This window comes from Mytilus edulis, chromosome 1, assembly GCF_963676685.1.
Source record: "Mytilus edulis chromosome 1, xbMytEdul2.2, whole genome shotgun sequence".
Lineage (NCBI taxonomy): Eukaryota > Metazoa > Mollusca > Bivalvia > Mytilida > Mytilidae > Mytilus > Mytilus edulis.
In genome coordinates this window covers 126,059,011-126,080,717 of record NC_092344.1, presented here as the reverse complement: position 1 = coordinate 126,080,717, position 21,707 = coordinate 126,059,011, and the positions used below count along the sequence as shown (strand labels likewise).

At 33.0% G+C, this 21,707-nt stretch overlaps 3 protein-coding genes and 1 long non-coding RNA gene across 4 annotated transcripts; 1 reads left to right on the top strand and 3 right to left on the bottom strand.

Moving 5' to 3' along the window:
- Positions 1 to 1,236: 1,236 nt before the first annotated feature.
- LOC139509902 (uncharacterized) lies at positions 1,237 to 2,833 on the bottom strand. Its single transcript, XM_071296262.1, has 3 exons — positions 2,616 to 2,833; positions 1,825 to 2,039; positions 1,237 to 1,394 (listed from the first exon to the last, which is right to left on the bottom strand). The coding sequence occupies exons 1-3, from the start codon at positions 2,831 to 2,833 to the stop codon at positions 1,237 to 1,239; spliced, it is 591 nt and encodes a 196-aa protein (XP_071152363.1).
- A 566-nt stretch (positions 2,834 to 3,399) lies between these two features.
- On the top strand, positions 3,400 to 7,657 carry LOC139520541 (uncharacterized). The gene is made up of 2 exons (XR_011663915.1): positions 3,400 to 3,498; positions 3,954 to 7,657. It is a non-coding gene; the product is annotated as an uncharacterized lncRNA (long non-coding RNA).
- A 3,348-nt stretch (positions 7,658 to 11,005) lies between these two features.
- Positions 11,006 to 11,935, bottom strand: LOC139509886 (nuclear factor interleukin-3-regulated protein-like). Its single transcript, XM_071296261.1, has one exon. It carries the CDS (start codon positions 11,933 to 11,935, stop codon positions 11,006 to 11,008), a length of 930 nt encoding a protein of 309 aa, XP_071152362.1.
- Positions 11,936 to 17,902: 5,967 nt separating this feature from the next.
- On the bottom strand, positions 17,903 to 19,385 carry LOC139520537 (nuclear factor interleukin-3-regulated protein-like). Its single transcript, XM_071313262.1, has one exon. The coding sequence runs from the start codon at positions 19,383 to 19,385 to the stop codon at positions 18,585 to 18,587; it is 801 nt and encodes a 266-aa protein (XP_071169363.1). The 3' UTR covers positions 17,903 to 18,584.
- Between the last annotated feature and the right edge of the window lie 2,322 nt (positions 19,386 to 21,707).

Below are 21,707 nucleotides of genomic sequence, written 5' to 3'. Positions count from 1 at the left end.
AGTGTTCAGAATCATTACACTATAAACTGTCCTTCGTTGGGCGCCTGGATTGTTAGATGAAGATTTGGTGCCAGTGTAGTGTTCAGAATCATTACATTATAAACTGTCCTTCGATGGGCGCCTGGATTGGTAAATGAAGATTTGGTGTAGTGTTCAGAATCATTACAATATAAACTGTCCTTCGTTGGGCGCCTGGATTGTTAAATGAAGATTTGGTGCCAGTGTAGTGTTCAGAATCATTACATTATAAACTGTCCTTCGTTGGGCGCCTGGATTGGTAAATGCAGATTCAGTGTAGTGTTCAGAATCATTACACTATAAACTGTCCTTCGTTGGGCGCCTGGATTGTTAAATGAAGATTTGGTGCCAGTGTAGTGTTCAGAATCATTACATTATAAACTGTCCTTCGATGGGCGCCTGGATTGGTAAATGAAGATTTGGTGTAGTGTTCAGAATCATTACAATATAAACTGTCCTTCGTTGGGCGCCTGGATTGTTAAATGAAGATTTGGTGCCAGTGTAGTGTTCAGAATCATTAAATTATAAACTGTCCTTCGATGGGCGCCTGGATTGGTAAATGAAGATTTGGTGCCAGTGTAGTGTTCAGAATCATTACATTATAAAAATGTCCTTCGTTTGGGCGCCTGGATTGTTAAATGAAGATTTGGTGCCAGTGTAGTGTTCAGAATCATTACATTATAAACTGTCCTTCGATGGGCGCCTGGATTGGTAAATGAAGATTTGGTGCCAGTGTAGTGTTCAGAATCATTACATTATAAACTGTCCTTCGTTGGGCGCCTGGATTGGTAAATGAAGATTTGGTGCCAGTGTAGTGTTACATTATAAACTGTCCTTCGTTGGGCGCCTGGATTGGTAAATGAAGATCCAGTGTAGTGTTCAAAATCATTACATTATAAACTGTCCTTCGTTGGGCGCCTGGATTGGTAAATGAAGATTCAGTGTAGTGTTCAGAATCATTACATTATAAAATGTCCTTCGTTGGGCGCCTGGATTGTTAAATGAAGATTTGGTGTAGTGTTCAGAATCATTGCATAATAAACTACCCTTTACTGGTTTAATAACAATATCACGGATTACTGGTTTAGTGACAATATCAGGGATTGCTGGTTTACCGACAATATCTCGGATTGCTGGTTTAACGACAATTTCAGGGATTGCTGGTTTAATGACAATATAAGGGATTGCTGGTTTAACGACAATTTCAGATATTGCTGGTTAACGGACAATTTCAGGGATTGTTGGTTTACCGACAATATCAGGGATTGTTGGTTCACCGACAATACCAGGGATTGTTGGTTCACCGACAATACCAGGGATTTCTAGTTTAACGACAATTTCAGGGATTGCTGGTTTACTGACAATATTAGGGATGGCTGATTTAACGACAATTTCAGGGATTACTGGTTTACTGGTTTATCGATAATGTCAGGAATTGCTGGTTTACAGACAATATCTGGAATTGCTTGTTTACCAATAATATCAGGGATTGCTGGTTTACCGACAATATCAAGGATTGCTGGTTTAACGACAATTTCAGGGATTGCTGGTTTAATGACAATATAAGGGATCGCTGGTTTAACGACAATTTCAGAGATTGCTGGTTAACGGACAATTTCAGGGATTGCTGGTTTACCGACAATATCAGGTATTGCTGGTTTACCGACAATATCAGGGATTGTTGGTTTACCGACAATACCAGGGATTGCTAGTTTAACGACAATTTCAGGGATTGCTGGTTTACTGACAATATTAGGGATGGCTGATTTAACGACAATTTCAGGGATTACTGGTTTACTGGTTTACCGATAGTGTCAGGAATTGCTGGTTTACAGACAATATCTGGAATTGCTTGTTTACCAATAATATCAGGGATTGCTGGTTTACCGACAATATCAGGGATTGCTGGTTTATCGACAGTTTCAGAGATTGCTGGTTTAATGACAATATCTGGGAGTGATTGTTTATCGACAATATCTGGGATTGCTGGTTTACCGACAATATCAGGGCTTGCTGGTTTACTAAAAATTTCAGGTATTGCTGATTAAATGGCAATTTCAGGGATTGCTGGTTTACTGAAAATTTCAGGGATTGCTGGTTTAACGACAATTTCAGGGATTGCTGGTTTACCAACAATAACAGGGATTGCTCGTTTACTGACAATGCCATGGATTACTGGTTTATCGACTGTTTCAGAGATTGTTGGTTTAATTACCGACAATATCTGAGATTGATTGTTTACCGACAATATCTGGGATTGCTGGTTTGCAGACAATATATGGGATTGCTGGTTTACCGACAATATCAGGTATTGCTGGTTTACTGAAAATTTCAGGGATTGCTGATTTAATGGCAATTTCAGGGATTGCTGGTTTACCGACAACATCTAAAATTGCTGATTTACCGACAATATATGGAATTCATGGTTTACCGATAGTTTCAGGGATTGCTGGTTTTCAGACAATTTCAGGGATTGCTGATTTACAGACAATATATGGGATTGCTGGTTTACCGACAATATCTGGAATTGCTTTTTTACCGACAATATCTGAGATTGATGGTTTACCGATAGTTTCAGGGATTGCTGGTTTACCGACATATCAGGGATTGCTGGTTTACCGACAATATCAGGGATTGCTGGTTTACCGACAATATCAGGGATTGCTGGTTTACGGACAATATATGGGATTGCTGGTTTACGGACAATATATGGGACTGCTGGTTTATCGACAATATCAGGGGTTGCTTGTTTACTGACAAATTCTGGGATTACTGGTTTACCGACAATATCATCGATTACTGATCCTGCTAACATGTTTAACCCCGCAAAATTATTTATTTATGTGCAATTCAGTGGATGTCGTTTGTTTATGTGTTACATATTTGTTTTTCGTTCATTTTTTCGTTCATTTTTTTTTTTTATATAAGTACAAATGTAATATGTCGTTTGATTTGTTTTACATTGTCTTATCGGGGCCTTTTTATAGCTGACTATACGGTATGGGCTTTGGTCAATGTTGAAGGCCGTACGGTGACATATAGCTGTTAATGTCTGTGTCATTTTGGTCTATTGTGGACAGTTGTCTCATTGGCAATCATACCACATCTTTAATTTTTTATATTACCGACAAACTAGTTTATTGGAGAAATATCTTCCAATTGTACAATTCTGGACTTGCACACTAGTTCGTAAGATTCGTTATCAATTTTTATAACTATTTGTGTGCGTTTCGTTTTGTTTTTTTTTACTAAATTAACACATTATCCTAGTGAATTAATTACCAATAAAATCCATAAACTCCTGTACAACATAACTTGTATTTTGACATATGTTGTTTTATACAACACATGTCATTACAGGTTTTACGGTGAAAGATATATCTTGTCTATAATGTCATTACTGATTTCACCGTGAAGAATATATCGTGTCTCATATGTCATCAAAGGTTTTTGCAGGAAAGGATATATATTGTATCTCAGGTACTGTTTATTACCCTTTGTTTATTATGTTGTAAAGTATATAGATATATATGTATTAGATAAACGAAGATGTGGTATGAGTGCCAATGAGACAACTCTCAATCCAAGTGACACTTTGTTAATGGCGATGTGTAATTTTTGTTGGATGTGGATTACACTGCGTGTATCTGTACATTGAAGATTGGTTATACCAACAGACTACAGACATTGTGTTTGTTTTTTTTAGATAGGCCCCTCTGACTTTAGTAGATGTTGGGAGTATGTTAATAAAACAACAACCCTGCACTAATGCCATTTTATAATATATATGCGATGATAGATAAGTGGAAAAAACATCCGAATTTTGAATAGTTAGGACTACATTTTAAAGAAATAATAAAAAAAAGTTTGTCATCAGTACCACCAACTCCGTTTATATTATGCTCTGGTCTTTTAAATCTTTATATTATTTTTAGATTTCTACTTTTACGGACGATGTGAGATACTATGACTATATTTAGATTTGACGGTCGTCGAAGATTCAGGACATTATTCCAGGCTGTAACATTAACAATTGTTTTTGTTATTATTCTCAAATGTCTGACTCAAGATAACGACAGTAGTAAAAATATGCAAATTAAGGAGACAATTAAACCATCCGGTGACATTTATAGTCAGCTTTTATCTGCTAATGATTTGGAGCGTTTAAAAAGAGTAGAACGTGGCCCTCCCATTGTCGTGCCAAGGTATAAACTTATATTTTTCTGGAATCAAAAGTCAGCTTGCTCCTACTGGAAGCGAGTTTTCCAGTACATACAAGGAATTCCCCGGAAACAATTCCAGTTCATACATACACCAGAAAGGAGCGGGTTAAAGTATTTAGATAATTATAGTAACAAAAGTATATCACAGATGATGAATGATCCGACCTGGATTAAAGCCACCTTCGTCAGAGAGCCAAGAGAACGGTTATTGTCAGCATATTTAGATAAAGCAATCGACAACTCATTTGTATTGGAAAAATGTAACAGAAGTGTTAAGTCTTTTGCAGAATTTATAGAGTTAACAAGGACATGTAAAGATCCACACTGGGAGTCACAAGTTCGACTACCACAACATTATTACAAACATATGATAGTTGGTGTCATGGAAAACTTACCTGATTTTACCGAAAAATTGTTACGAAAAGTAGGGGCATGGAACGAAACGGTCAGACATTGGCTTCAAAATCGGAAACGTAATGACTTAGTCGTTACAAGAATGCATGCTACTAACGCAAAGAACAAAATCTTAAAATATTATACATACAGTTTAGAAAAAAAGATAGTAACTAGGTATCAAAAGGACTACGATGTGTTTGGATTTGATCGATCATTGTTCACATTAAAATAGAAAATGTCCGCCCTAAATGTCCATGAATAAAACCACAATGGTCAAGAAGATATTGCATATCGACTCTCCATCGGTCACACTACAATGGACATTTAATGTATTGACTCTGCATTGGTCAAACTGCAATAGACATTTAATGTATTGACTCTGCATTGGTCTCACTACAATGGACATTTAATGTATTGACTCTCCATCGGCCACACTACAATGGACATTTAATGTATTGACTCTGCATTGGTCACACTACAATAGACATTTAATGTATTGACTCTGCCTTGGTCACACTACAAAGGACATTTAATGTATTGACTCTGCATTGGTCACACTACAATGGACATTTAATGTATTGACTCTGCATTGGAAAAACTACAATAGTAAGAACATTTAACATTTGGACTCTGTATTGGCAACACTAAAATAACTAGAACGTTTAACTTATTGACTGACACTTTATAAGTAACATCTGAATAGTCAAAACCATTTAATATATTTACTGACACTTAATAAGTAACATCTGAATAGTCAAAACCATTTAATATATTGACTGACTCTTTATATGTAACATCTAAATAGTCAAAACCATTTAATATATTGACTGACTCTTTATATGTAACATTTGAATAGTCAAACCCATTTAAATATTGACTGACTCTATATGTAACATCTAAATTGTCAAAAACATAAGCATTTTAAAAGCATATTGTCTGAATCTTCATTGGAACATCATAAAAGCAAGATCATTTAACATACTGACTGTTCATTGGTTACTTGAAAATCGATAAGAACATTTGTATTAATTCTACAATAGCTAGAACATTTTAAAACATATCACCTTTTGATTTCTTATTAAATAAGGTCAACAGTGATATACAGCTGTTCAAAAGTCATCATGCGAATGAAGGAAAACACAAATCCGAGTTACAAACGACACTGCAACAAACGTAGAAACGAACTATTAAAAAACATGTGCCATATTCCTGACTTGGTACAGGACATTTCAAGAACAAATGGTGTTATGAACCTGGTGTTGTGGCTAGCCAAACCTCGACCTTAATATTAAATATATAAGGCCGACCACAAGAGCTCAAAGGATGAAGCAATACAAGAGCCAATAATTTTATCGGACTTTGACGTAATCTTTGGTATTATACACTCAATTTAGAAACAAAAATAATTACATATATACTAGAACACACCCGTATATCGCGGGTCCGTGACTGAATTAAAGTATATAACTATGCGCAAGCCTTATTTTAGTATTAGTATTGTCATCTGATAAAATCATGCTGATTATAAGATACACAGTTTTCTCTGCTTTCAAAACTTTCTGTTTGAACCCGTCGAACTGGAACTTATAAATTATTGATAATATTAATTATTTGGAAAACAAAAGGTCATGGAATGGAATATTTTTTAATCAACAGCATTGTCCTATATAAGTTATAAATATTGAATTCTTTGATTCGCTGTTGTACGTCATGCCCGCTAACAAATTGAAAACTGTACCTATACGCCTTATTTTAGTCCAGATTTTTAGTATTCGTATTGTTATCTTAGAAAGTCTAACTGGTTAAAATACTACAATAGGTAACAATTTGACAATTAAGTAGTGTCAACCCTGTGATTATGACCCGTGTAATACTATATATAGCATATTAATCCTGAATACACCGTTTGGTGGTGCGCCTGTTAGATGTGGAACGTACAGATAAGGTAATCGGTAACAGATGAATATACTATTAGTATCGGTATCGGACTCGACCCGGAACTTCTTAATTATTGGCAATATTAATTACGTGGAAAACAAAAGGGCCTGGAGTGGTGTAATTTTTAATCAACACCTTTGTACTATATTAGTTATATATAAATTGGAATTTTTTGATTCGTCGTTTTTACGTGATGACGGCTGACAAATTGGACCTCGTAATTTTAGTATTATAGATATATGTATACATTTAGGACATGGCTGTGTACCTTCACATCCCGTCACTGTGTTATTGTACTATGCTAATGCTAAATTGCGTGTAATCTTGTCTATATCTTTAATATTTGCTAATACTAGTATGGTTGGTCTATATGCAATTATGTATTTCTTTATTACATAATTGTTTTGTTTTCTATAGTGATTAAGATTAAAACATAAAGTTGACTGTTGTACCCCTTTTTGACATTTTTACCTATTAGGTCTGTTTGTTTTGTACACACATCGTTGTCAATATAATGACATTTGATGCAAAACTCTAACAAGTGAGAGGTTTAGCTAGCTTTAGAACCAGGTTTTATCTACAATTTTCTACACCAAAAAATGGCTCTACCAAGATAGGAATATGATAGTTGTTATCCATTCGTTTGGTGTATTTTTTTATTTTGCCATTTGATTGGAGACTTTCCTTTTTTAATTTTCCCCGAAGTTCAGTATTGTTGTGATATATATTATTTTTTTGGTATACAGTGTAGTTACTGTAGTTACAGAGCAATATAATTAAATTACCCTTTGTTTTGCTGTGAAGGCTAACTATTCAAGTCATCCAAGTTGATACTTTGTGTGACGCCTGACAAATACGGGAACGATATACCCAGTGGCACTTCAAAATATCCAACATAATGAGTTTGTATCGCTAAATCAAAATCACGTCGTGTTTAATATTTTGATTTCTTTGGCTCAAACTACAGAAATAACGTATATGATATTTCTTTAATAATATAAAGTAAACACCTTTGTATTAGTTAAAAATAATGTATATATGTGTGAAGATTGTATTAGATATTACACAGATATATGATAAAAGAGATGATTTTTCATTTCCTATCGTTAATTATCCATTTTTAGATGGTGACGTTCCATTGTCACCATCTTACGGTGTTTATATATCTCAACTTGTACGATTCGCTCGTGACTGTATGTAACAATGTTTTAGATTTTAACGAGAGGAATTTATGTATTACCAGGGTTTTCGATATCGCAAACTAGTCAAAACATTTACTAAATTTTATCATCGGTATAAGGACATCATTCGTAAATATAGCTCAACATGCAGACTTCTTATACGTTCATGTATTTCACATCCAATTTTTTATGGAAATATTCTTTATAAAGCACAAAAATGTCAGTATTCACCTCAGAAACTAACAAAACCTTTAAATAGACTTATCAAGAAGGGAAATAGTTACGATACTGTTGTCAGGTCACTAAAGATTGCTTATTTTGGCGTTAATATTGATTCACTTATAGGGTCTTTGCATCGGAACTAAACACATTTATTAAAAAACCAGTTGTTGGCATGACACGGGTTATGTTCTTCTCATATATGTTATGATGGTATGATACTAAACCCCTAACGGAAAGGATTGTGCCTGATATTCATATGATGAAATCATAATCTTTCAATCAGTTTAATTGAAGTCTGGAGCTGGCATGTCAGTTAACTGCTAGTAGTCTGTTGTTATTTATGTATTATTGTCATTTTGTTTATTTTCTTTGGTTACATCTTCTGACATCAGACTCAAACTTCTCTTGAATTGAATTTTAAATGTGCGTATTGTTATGCATTTACTTTTCTACATTGGCTAGAGGTATAGTGGGAGGGTTGAGATCTCATAAACATGTTTAATCCCGCCGCATTTTTGCGCCTGTCCCAAGTCAGGAGCCTCTGGCCTTTGTTAGTCTTGTATTTTTTTAATTTTAGTTTCTTGTGTACAATTCGGAAATTAGTATGGCGTTCATTATCACTGAACTAGTATATATTTGTTTAGGGGCCAGATGAAGGACGCCTCCGGGTGCGGGAATGTCTCGCTACATTGAAGACCTGTTGGTGACCTTCTGCTGTTGTTTTTTCTATGGTCGGGTTGTTGTCTCTTTGACACATTCCCCATTTCCATTCTCAATTTTATATATCATGTTAAGGAGGGGTATTTGCGAAAAAATACCATTCGAGAAAATGTTAAATATCGCGAGCCGTAAAGCGAGTGAAATTCATTCTCAAGACTGGTATTTTTCGCAAATACCCCTCAAGAACATGCTATATCTGTTTAATTACACCGAATGTTTTAATGTTCAAAAACGCATTGATGATTGTGACAAATACCACGGCAGAGTGGGTAAAAAAGGCAAATACCCCGGCGGGAAACAAATGAACGATATTCATTTGATAACTATAAATTGGTGAAAAATACACTGGCTATCAACCAATCAAAACCCAGGTTTTTACATGATGTGTAATTATACGAAAAGTTTAATATCCGTCTCTCTAGATCCTGAAACATCCTAAAACATGTTAAATGAAATACTTTCAAAATAAAAAGTCTATAATGCATGCTTGTATAATATACATGTATCTTTTCCCTCACCTTTTACTATTTATAAAACAACAATGTGTTGAAGAAACTGTTGGGAATCACAAAATATTGATACAAGAAAACAATATCAATTAGCACCGATACAAATAACAACAATATAAATATAAAATTTATCAATAGTATAACATTCACAGCACTTTCACGTGCTAATTGGTCATTAGGTTGATGTAGAGAGGAGTTGTTGAATATGTTTATAGATCAAAAGATAGCCTTTGACAAATCTAAACTGTTTTACCCGATAGTTTGTATTAAACGTCAGAGGATAACTGGCTCTCGAATCTGACGAGATTGTTTTCGACATTTTTAATGACTAATTATTAGTAAATGCAATGACGAATATTACACAGGATACTACCTAGAAAACTAAACTAGAAATTTAAATGACAATGTTGAACCATTATCAAAGTGTCTAAAAGGAATCCCACTCAAACATGTCAAAGCTATACTGACTCATTTTTGTCCATATCAAATGTTAAATGTGGCACAAGAGGACCCCACTCAAAGCTATACTGACTCATTTATGTCCATATCAAATGTTAAATGTGGCACAAGATGATCCCACTCAAAGCTTTACTGACTCATTTATGTCCATATCAATAAAGGCAACAGTAGTATACCGCTGTTCAAAACTCATAAATCTATGGACAAAAAAACAAAATCGGGGTAACAAACTAGAACTGAGGGAACCGCACTAAATATAAGAGGAGAACAACGACACAACATTAAAATGTAACACACACAGCAACATTAGACAACATCCGATGAGAATAACCAATATAACATCAAAACCAAATACATGAATTTGGGATAGAAAAGTACCGTGACACGTCTTATAGTAATGTGAATTCACACTCAAAAATAGGAGAAAACAAACGACACAACGGAAACACAACGTAAAAATGTTACACATACAGAAATGAACTATGATATAACAATGGCCATTTTCCTGACTTGGTACAATACATTTTTAAAGAAAAAAATGGTGGGTTGAACCTGGTTTTGTGGCATGCCAAACTTCGCACTTTGATGGCATTGTTAAATATAACATTAAAATGACAACATAATAATACAGAACTACAGTACAAATAAATAGCAGATCGTATTAGGCATAGAAACACATGAATAATACTAGTAGATAACAAAAGGCATCAGGTTAAAAATTCATTACGTCAAAAACGCGCCTCGTCCAAACAAGACTCACCAGTGACGCCCAGATATAAAAGTTCGAAAGTCAAAAAAAGGGGGACAAAGTTGTACAGCTCTGAGGATCAAAAGTTGAAAAAGGTTGTGCCAAATACGGCTAGGGTTTTTTGCTTGTGATAAGAACATCCTTATTATATAGAGCAATTTATGCTATTGCAAACAGTAAATTTTATCACATGTAAAATGTGGCACAAGAGGATCCCAGTCATAGCTACACATGTATCAAATCAATACCATTAGTAAAAATACTGACTTACATCGGAAGTGTTTTAAAACTATGTATCTGTTTTCATAATAAACTCATCATAGATACCATAACTAAATTTAATATATTATACGCCAGACGCGCGTTTCGTCTACAAAAGACTCATCAGTGACGCTCGAATCCAAAAAAGGTTAAAAAGACCAAATAAAGTACGAAATTGAAGAGCATTGAGAACCAAAATTCCTTAAAGTTTTGCCAAATACAGCTATATTTAATCTTAAATAAAACGTAATATGGAGAGAAAAAAACTTTATTTGTACTAAGTCATTCTGTTTGAAATTGTTTTGTTTTGTACATATGAGTGTCTTCAATTTACTTTTGGATTTTGAAAGCTGAATGGAGCCTTTCCTTTATCCTTATTTTGTGCGGCACACGTTGTACCTTATCATAGACATTTTTGTCAGAATGTTCACTCGATGTATTTTCTGAAGCATCATCAATGTTCGGAACAATCATAAAAGGCGAATAGGCCGCCTCTGACTTCAACATCATCATGGCCGGAGTTCGAAGATACAAAGACTGATTCCTGGCCGACGGACGAAAACTTTCTGAAATTGTTTGTGAGTTGTATATTGGTGGAAATATTCCGTGAAAACTTGGGAATGTCGGACTAAAATTATCATCTGAGGAAACAGTGTAATTTCTTCCATCATCCATTTCAGACTTTCCAGAGAAATTGCTGCTTTCTTCCTCGCGATAAATATCTTTCTGTTCATATTGGCCCTCATTGTCTGATTTGTTGTCGACTTCCACCTGTTGACCATTGTCCGTGTTCAATCGGCAATTATCGGCAGATTCCGCTACCCCATATTTTATATTCTGGACTCTCGTCGTCTCAACTCTACCTTCATTATCTGATTTGTTGCCATCTTCATGTTTGTAATCGTTTTTGATGACATCCTGTCGGTTTGTTTGTAGTCTTTCGCTGTTTATACTATGACGGTACATGATATTAATTGCCGCCAATTCATTTCGAAGCTGAATATTTTCTTTCTGTAGCGCTAATAGCTGTTTTTCTATGACCTGGTCCATGGTTTTCCTTTTTATTCTGGACTTTCTTGCCGATGCATTATTCCTTACCCTCTTGAACCAGTATTTGTCATCTTTTTTCTCCACTGGTACAAATTCTCGGCATGCTCTGTGCTGTAAATTGACATCGCTTTCTATCATATTGGGCTCATATGAGGGATCAAACTTCAAGTAAGAATGACCTTGTTCATATGAAGGGACAATTAAATCCATTTTGTATATATATATATATATATATAAGTCGCACCTAAAATTATAATGCAAGATTAGTATACGAATTTTGTAAAATTTAAATCACAAAAGAAACGTTCTTGGCACCATGATCAATTGATTTTTTTTTATGATAAGTCTGTGCCAATGAGTCGTGATTTGAGACAAAGAAAAACATTCAAAGTAACATTAGTCAGTGTTTGAGGAACATTTTAAATGAAATGAGTTATGTCATTTATAAATATATCCTTTCTTTTCATTTTGATAAAACAAAAATATACCTAGGTGACTTTTTCGGTTTAAAAGGTTTATTATTATTATTATTATTATTATTATTATTATTATTATTATTATTATTATTATTATTATTATTATTATTATTATTATTATTATTATTATTATTATTATTATTATTATTATTATTATTATTATTATTATTATTTAAATTATTATTATTATAAAAAAAAAGTTTTGCATGATTATTTTGTGGTTAAAATGTAAACTATATAATATAGCACTGTACCTTAAATTGACGTCTATTACGGTTGATGTTCGCTGAAAGTATAGGAAAATGATTGTCTGCAAGGCAATTATCACTTTACCAGAATTATCACATTTCAACTTATATCTACACGTGAAAATGAAAAACGTTGCCATATTTTCTTTCCTAACATTTATAATCTATCAACTGCCTTACATATTCAATTAGATAAAAGGACATATGTAAATGTTATAACACAATTTAAACATTTAATCATATTATTTTATTTCTCACTTAACACCCTTATTAGAATACCATCAACAGAAGAATGCATGACCTAATTATAATTTTAACATCAGAACAAAGTACGACCTTAATATAATATGAACTGGAGTTTTTCGCATATTCAAGCCTTTTTCTTGATAGCAAACGAATTTGTCTGTTGTCAACACTGCCGGTTTATATTCCTCAAATTCCCCTCTGCTCCGGTTTTTGCTATTTTGGATATTCCTTTTTTAACCTCGCAAGCCTTTTCTCGCAAAATTATTCAGATATGACATTGCATAAAGACAATGCTAACGTGTATAAGTACACGTATACCCACCTCGGTTCTATAATAGTTTCTACTAATCCCCAAAATCATGCATATATAAAGGCAACAGTAGTGTGTCGTTGTTCAAAAGTCATCAATTGATTAAGAAAAAACAAATCCGGGTGACAAGTTAAAACTGAGGGAAACACATCAACTTATAGGTCAAACGGTACTATTTATTCTGCCATAGGCGACAATATTAACATTTTCTGAATTTACCACTTTTTATGATAAAAACCTGGATAAACAGTTATATGTGATGTTAGTACTTTTTTAGTCTGTTTTTAAAATTAAGGCAAAAAAGTATCATGACCAACTTCCAACGGAGCTTTTTTATGTTATTCATGCCCACCGTCATTTTGCATCAAATTTGGGAAGTCTTTTCGAATAATTCTCTATAAAATATTTCAATAGGTTTCAAAATTTATATTGTAAATATACATACTGCAGTTATTCAAAGATAACTAAAAAATCTATTGTACCCTTACATCCAATCACAGCGCTACTAATTTGACTTCCTTCACCTGCCTTTTTGTTGGTACACCAACGGCCAACCTAATGCTGGGAAAATGTAATAGTAAGTGGAAAGCGAACAAGCGCAAATCAAAACGACAATGCAACATACTTATTATACATAGAAACGAACAATTTGATAACAACTTATGTATTCATGACTTGGTACAGGACATTTTAAGAACAAATGATAGATCGAACATGGTTTAATGGTTAGCCACACCTCGCAATTATTATGTTATGCTAACCACAGAATAAAATCAAACACGTAAAAACATAAAACAGCACACAAAACAGTATCAAGAAATAGCAATCCCTTAAAAAGAGGATCTAACATCAATACATTTGCACAAACTTTGGGGTTTCAGGGACAGAATTTTTTTTTTGATCTAGATTTAAAAAAATAAAATACAAATTCACCGAACTTCGATGATTCACCAAGTCCCTAATCAAATGAATTAATCTGTGACTTAATAATTGATGTGAATTTGTTCACGATTTGTTTGTGCTTCGCTTGAGGTTGAAATATGATTTACTTCTGATTTGCTGAAGATTTCATATCAGTTTGTTTAGAATTTCTTTACAATTTGTTATTAAAATTGTTTTATTTCAATTATTTCTGAAAAATGTTAAAGATGTTTATTGTTTTTTTGTCTTCTTTTCTGAGACAAAATGTGATTTGTATATTGAGAAGAATGTTATAGTTAATATGTAATTAAAATCAAAGTATACTGAATATTCAGCTTTGTACCCTGTTACTGAATTGTCAAGGCTTATAATGTATTTTCCAATACCAACTGATTTCATTAATTTCCTTACTATTTTTAAAAAGTAATTATTGTATGAGCAATTCATAAAACATTTTCATAGCAATGTTTTTTACAATGCTTACATTAGTTTCAGTTTTTTAAAAGTTCATTTCTTGGCAGTATGTAGTGAAAAAGTTTCCGTCTAAATATTTTCAATCTATTATCAGTGCGATATTGAAAAATTAAAAACAGAAGCATTTTTCCATTTAGAATTTAAATATTTTTCAAATATTTTTTCCCACATAAGAAAACCATTTGGTTTATCAAAACTATCTATCAGTGTGAATATTTTATAGAGCTCTTTTGTGCTCATTAAGGGAGTAATTGTCCTGTGCATAATTTTCAAGTCATGTATAACTTTAACTTTATTTTTGAATGAATCTTCAGTGCAACGAATTGTTTTCCAATCAATTGGTATTGCTTTTTTGAACATATATATTTGTCTTATCCAATTTTGTTTATATATAAAAAAATTGTTTGTGATTTACCTGAAGTACACTAGAATTACATCTGATTGTAAATGACTTGATGTCGTATTGTTTGTTACCTTTCAATACCATCATTGTTATATTCCCAAATATGACAGTTATACTAAATGGGAATTTTAGTTGCTGTGCGGCGTGTTTCGGTGTTTTATACATCCAACATTCAGGGATTATTTTTTTTTTTCTGATATGGTTTTAGTTGGATACTCTTAGATGTTCCTATGTTTCCTTTGTTTTTCACTTATAGTTGATGTATTTCCCTCGGTTTAAGTTCGAAACCCGCATTTGTTTTCTCTCAATCGATTTATGACTTTTGAACATCGGTTGACAACTATTGACTTAATTCTTAACGATTTCTAGACAATTTGTTTGTGATTTGCTTATGAATTTGAAGCAATTTGTTACTGATTTTTTATTTGTTGATTTGCTAATGAATTAGAAACAATTTGTTTCTGATTTTTGATATTTTACTGCGAGCTCATTTGCATGAAAATTTTTTTAACTTTCAAAGCATAACAGAGAGACGAAAGCTACCGTAGGAACATTTTAACTCATTTGTCGGAAATAAACAGAAAACAATCGTATACAATTAGACAACACAATAAAGAAATCATACGATTTGGTTACCATTGTTACTTAATGGATATGAAACCAACGATTATTGGACCAAAATTAACCAGAGGGATACCAAAAAGTAGTCTGAAGAATGTCATCAAACTATATATCTTTATGTTTGAATACTTAATTGTAATGCATATACAAAAGGTTATGTACATTTGTGAGGGATATTTTCTTGATCTGAGCGTCACTGATGAGTCTTATGTAGACGAAACGCGCGTCTGGCGTATAAAATTATAATCCTGGTACTTTTGATAACTATTCTTATCAAATAACTAAATTATGGAAATTATTTAAAAGTAAAATCACGAAAGTACTGAACTCCGAGGAAAATTAGTAAATAAACTCATCATAGATACCAGGACCAAATTTTGTATATACGCCAGACGCCCGTTTCGTCTACAAAAGACTCATCAGTGACGCTCGAATCCTAAAACAGTAATATCTTCGAATCAAATGGCAATATTAAAAGCTCAAACACATCAAACGAATGGATAACAACTGTCATATTCCTGACTTTGTACAGGCATTTTTTTAAAGTCGAAAATGGCGGATTAAAGCAATGTCTAAATATCTGATAAAAAAAGTTTGAATTTGCGTTGTAGTGTAAAGTACATAAAAAAAAGATGTTGTATGAGTGTCAATGACTCAAATTTTCACCAATGACCAGTGACCAATTGACACAGAAATTAACAACTATATTCTCATTGGCAATGATGTACTTAGCTTTATTTTAACTCAAAAGATGGATACAAACAAGGTAAAAACACGTCTTACAAAAACCCAGATCAGACGTGGCAGGTATTGTTACATCAGTAACAACAAAAAGACACAAACTACTTACCTTAGAATACTCATAGATCCGTACAGAAAGGTCAAAGCTAATAACTATTTATGAAAAAAATACATACATTAGGTTTCTAGTATCAATCAGAATCCCTAAAGAATTTAGTGTTAAGAGATCTTAAAAACTGAGTAAAACATACACATGTACGAGGACCCCAAATTCCAAAATGTTGTGCCAAATTCGGCTATGTTTATCTATACCTGGGATAAGACATTCCTTATTATATCGAATATTTTATATTTTTATAACAGTAAGTTTATAAAACTGACCATATAACTGATGTTCATGTCCACACTGAAGTGTTGACTACTGGGATGGTGATACCCTCGAGGACGAACCGTCCATCAGAAGTGACATCGACCCAGTGGTGTTAATAGTTATCAAAGGTAGCAGGCTTCTGATTTGATACGCCAAACGAGAAGAAATCGAAAGACGCGCGTTGCATAAGTCTGGAGTTCGTCGAAATGCAGAATTATACGCTTTGTGAACGTCATAACTCAATGAAATTTATATGCAGCATAACAATTTATATCTAACTGTAGCGTTTGTCGAGCGTCTACCTGTTCGCTACACGCATACACTGAATACGTTACAAACGCTACAGATACGTTTCAGACACTTTAAGGGTACGTTGTATACGCCTCGTGATCGTTCGACATTTACTTGGACTTTTATTTCGACGTACGTCAGGCGTGTTTGTTACATACGCCTTGCGTAGTTTATACGCGCTTCGTGAAAGTATAAACGAATCCGTGGCGTATCAAAAACGTATTCCGGTGTAATAACTCCATTGATTTCCCTTTGAGTCATTGTTAAATTGCACTTTTAAAAAAAAAATGTGCAGAATTTATCTTTGTTTTAAATACTTGGCAGTAGTAAAGTTTTATCCTGTCCAGTACTATAGAAAAGAACAAAAATTTCAAATCATACAAGAAATTAACCGTCACTTCTTTTTTTTTTATTATATCTGTACAAGCTTTAGTAACCATATAACCTCACGTTTATATTCTAGAGAAACCACAAATAAAAAACAATGCTGCTTTGATATACAAAATATATATATATTTATGAACCACAATTGTGCTTCTGCAATGAAAAGTAGGATAACTTACCTACAACTGTCAAAGTAAAAGGGAATATTTGTTTCGACCTTGTTTCTTTTGCAACCGGATGTGACATACTATGATTGGGTGGTATTACAGCTAAAGACATTTAACGAAAATTGCTCTGACATTTATAGTGGAATATATGCGTGAATTTACAAGATGTATGTACCTAGATGTAGTTCAAACAACCCACAATTACATGTCTTAAATCGTCCTATGTACGACCGGCACGCGTCTCAAAAACGTTCACGAGAAGTTTTTCCTTTGTAGCGTGCATTTCATCTGCGTTATACAATTACCAGACACAATTTGAAGAGCATTGAGGACCCAAAATATAAAAACGTTGTGCAAAATACGGATAAGGTTATCTAAATACTGATAGCGACAACTTGTAGTTCCATGAAAGTGCATTTATGTATAACAATAACATTTAGTATGATTTTAATATACTAATAACAAAATCAATATTCTTAACAATAAGACAATACTGAAAGATCTAATGATAGTTTTGAATTGGTAACCTTTCAGAAAATGTACAGCCAAACTTCCAAAGTGGTCTTCAGCTGAGCTGTGGTAGTGACAATAATGTTTACCATGTTGATATTTCTGTTCAAATAGTGATCAATTCCCTTTTATATGATTCCTTAATTATATCTGCCGTTTGATTTCAAAATGTTAAAAACAGCGATATACTACTGTTGCCTTTAGAAAAAGTTTCAACCGCAAATATCTTGTCCAAACAAAAAGAGAATATAGAACGAAGATTTAAATATAGAATGTAATATAACGTATGATCGGGAATAATAACCTGAAATGGTTACTTTCATAGATAGAATGTGATATCACTGCAAGCATACAATTTAGGATCAGGCATCTTGAAATCAAAATTGTAGATTGTTTTCACAAATAAAAATCCATGTTTCTTGCTTATATATCTTCCAATACTTGACAAGTATTATTAATCGAGTATATTACTTTCAAATAACGAGAATGAAATGATATATGTTGTAAAATTTGATTACTCGGAACAATGGAAAGACGAACGTGGTACAAGAGACGTTACTAATTTGCTGCAAAAATAGTGTATAGTAAAACAGTAAAAAAGATACATGTATAAAGAAATTGATTTTGTTTAAGATTTGATATGTTTGCCAGTTATCTTAAACAGAAGATAGTAGACGATTTACATCTGGGTACACATTTACTTAAGATTTTGATTTTGAAAAGCTGAATGAAGCTTTTCCTTCATTCTTATTTTGAGTGGCACACTGTGTACATGTTCATAGACATTTTTCTCTGAATATTCGGGTTGTGTTTTGTCTGTAGCATTGTTCATTTTCTGCATCATGATTTGAGGGGAGAAGGCTGAATGAAATGTCATCATGGCTTGATAGCTTAGAGGCAAAGACAGGTTCCTGGAGGACGAATGAAAACTTTCGGACAACTCATTAGCAGCGTAAGTAGGTGGAAATATGCCGTGAAAAGTTGGAAAGGACGGACTTAAATTATCATCCGAGGAAACGGTGTCATTTCTTCCGTCATCCATTTCAGATTTTCCAGAGAAATTACTGTTTTCTTCTTCATGATCAATATTTTTCTGTTCATATTTTATCTCATTATCTGAGACGTCATCATTGTAATCCCCATCCGTATTGACAGCTTCTTGATGGGTTTGGTGTCTAATGCTCTGTTTAGCAATTGAACCACAGTACATGATATTGATGGACGCCAATTCATTTCGGAGCTGTACGTTTTCATTCTGAAGTGCTAGTAATTTTTTCTCTATCACATTGTCCATAGCTTTCCTTTTCATTCTCGACTTTCTCGCGGATGCATTATTTCTGACCCTTTTGAACCAGTATTTGTCATCTTTTTTCTCTGCTGGTACAAATTCACGATTAGCTCTGTGTTGCGAATAAACCTCACTTGTTTTCATGCTGGAATTAGCTGACTGATGGAACATTCCGTAGCAACGTTCATACGGTTGGACAACTAAATCCATATTTTTATATGTTGATATGACCTAAAAGTATAACGAGGGATTAGTATCAATGTGTTTAAAGTGTCAAACAGAAAAATAACGAAATTACAAAACTACAAGAAAAATTCTAAACCGAAAGTCCTTGAACAAAAACCAAAATCAAATATCCAAACATATGAAACGTATTGAAAAAACAACTTTCATATTCCTGCTTGGTCTAGGCATGTCCGTATTTGATTGTTGATTAAATCTGGTTCTATAGCTATGCTAATATTCACATTCACATCTCAAAAAAGATAGTAGAGTTCGTTCACACACCGACCATGATAACTTGTGATGATTTACCTTTTCAAATGTTCTTTTCTTATCTTTTTAAATGTGTATCATACTTTATTGATAATTTCAAATTAAAATTAAAAGCTCACAACGTTTTTCTTTCATTTTCTTCTTATTATTTTTGTTCAAATTTTATTTCGGTACAATGTTTTGCAATGACATTATACATTTCTAAATGATTCCGTGCTTTTGTCCCATTTTGCATTAGCAGATAAAATATACATTTAACGGCTAAAACAAAAATAAGTGTTACATGTTCAGCATGATATGTGAACCCTGTAGAGAATCTGATATCACTTCCGATTACAAAAAAGTTTAAATGTTTATAAAAATGTATATGATATTTTGTTAAGAATTTTTATTCAGGGTCATCTGACTATTCAATTTTTTTTATTATCTTTACGCATATTTCGATGCTTTCTGTGTTTTAAATACTTTTTTTCAAAATCATATCGATCAATTGATTGTTTACCCCACATATCTATGTCAATCGTTTACAATAAAAGCAAAATAAAAAGAAATAAAAAGACTAGAGTACTGTACCTTAAATGCACGTCTATACTGGTTGATATCTGGTGAAATTATTACTGTACCTTAAATATACGTCTAAACTGGTTGATATCTGGTGAAATTATAATAATATCATTTGTCCACAACGCAATTATCGCCTTATTTGTATTATCACACCAAACTTACATATACACGTGAAAAAAGAAAACGTTTCATAATTGATTTTAGATTAAAGCAGTTTCTGTTTTATGAATGGTCTATTTCTCTACTACAGTCTTTTCATATTAGATATATCATAGAGATTTATACATAATGAGAACTATTGTCACATTTATTTTATCCTTAATCAATTGCAGTGACGCTACCCCATTCATTTACAATGGTTTCTTTTCCAGAAAAAATGAGGCTTAAAAATGTCGCTTAAATAGATTCACCAAATTATTTTCCATTGTTTCCTCATGTTCTTATTCTTATTTAAAAGTTGTTTTTTGTAATGTGTTTAATTTTGACATAAAGACAGATAACAATCAAGCAGGATTACACACATATACAGTTTCAAGTATGATCCCAATGATATATAGAATAATGGCATTTTTGTTTTATCAAACTTACTTTATCAGCAAGAATGTCAAGTGAGCCCGCTAATGTATAATGTTATTTATAACAGTACAAGATCAAGTCTACTATTAAACTGGAGCAATAAGTGCTCTTTGGAATTCATACAACATGTCGATAAACTTTGTTGCCGAACGTACATTAATATGATCCCAAAGCAAACATTTACAGCTTCAATCATCTCATTGAACTTTACATTTTATGACAACATTCACACAGCGCCATCATATGGAGTATCTATCTGTCAGTTCATATGATATTCTACATAGATATAGGTAGATGTGGTATAAGTGCCAATGAAACGACTCTCCGTCCACGTAACGATTTATAAAAGTAAATCATTAGAGGAAAAAGTTCGGCCTTCAACACGGAGCCTTGGCTCACACAGAACAACAAGCTATAAAGGGCCCAAAAAATTAGAAGTGTAAAACCATTTAAACGGGAAAACCAGCGGTCTTATTTATAAAAACGAAAACGATAAACACTCATGAATCACATAAACAGACGACAGCAACTGAACATCATATGCCTGACTTAAGACTAATTCAAACAATTGCAGCGGGTTTAAACGTTTTAATGGTATCAAGCCTTCATTCTTTTCTGAAACAATAGTATAACATCACAACATAGAAAGACATACTATAAAATAGCAATTTGAATACTGATCAATACTTAACTCAATTACAAAACGTAGTAGTAGAATAAATTTACACACAATGAACAATAAATTTGATCTGTGATACAATGTAAATACATAGTTAATTAAAATAAGGGATGATTGAAATAAAGTATAAACCGCTGTGAAATGTTAAACAATTTTAGAAAAACATCAATTATGAAAAAAATCACGTTAAATTATACACAGGTCAATGAAAATAATTT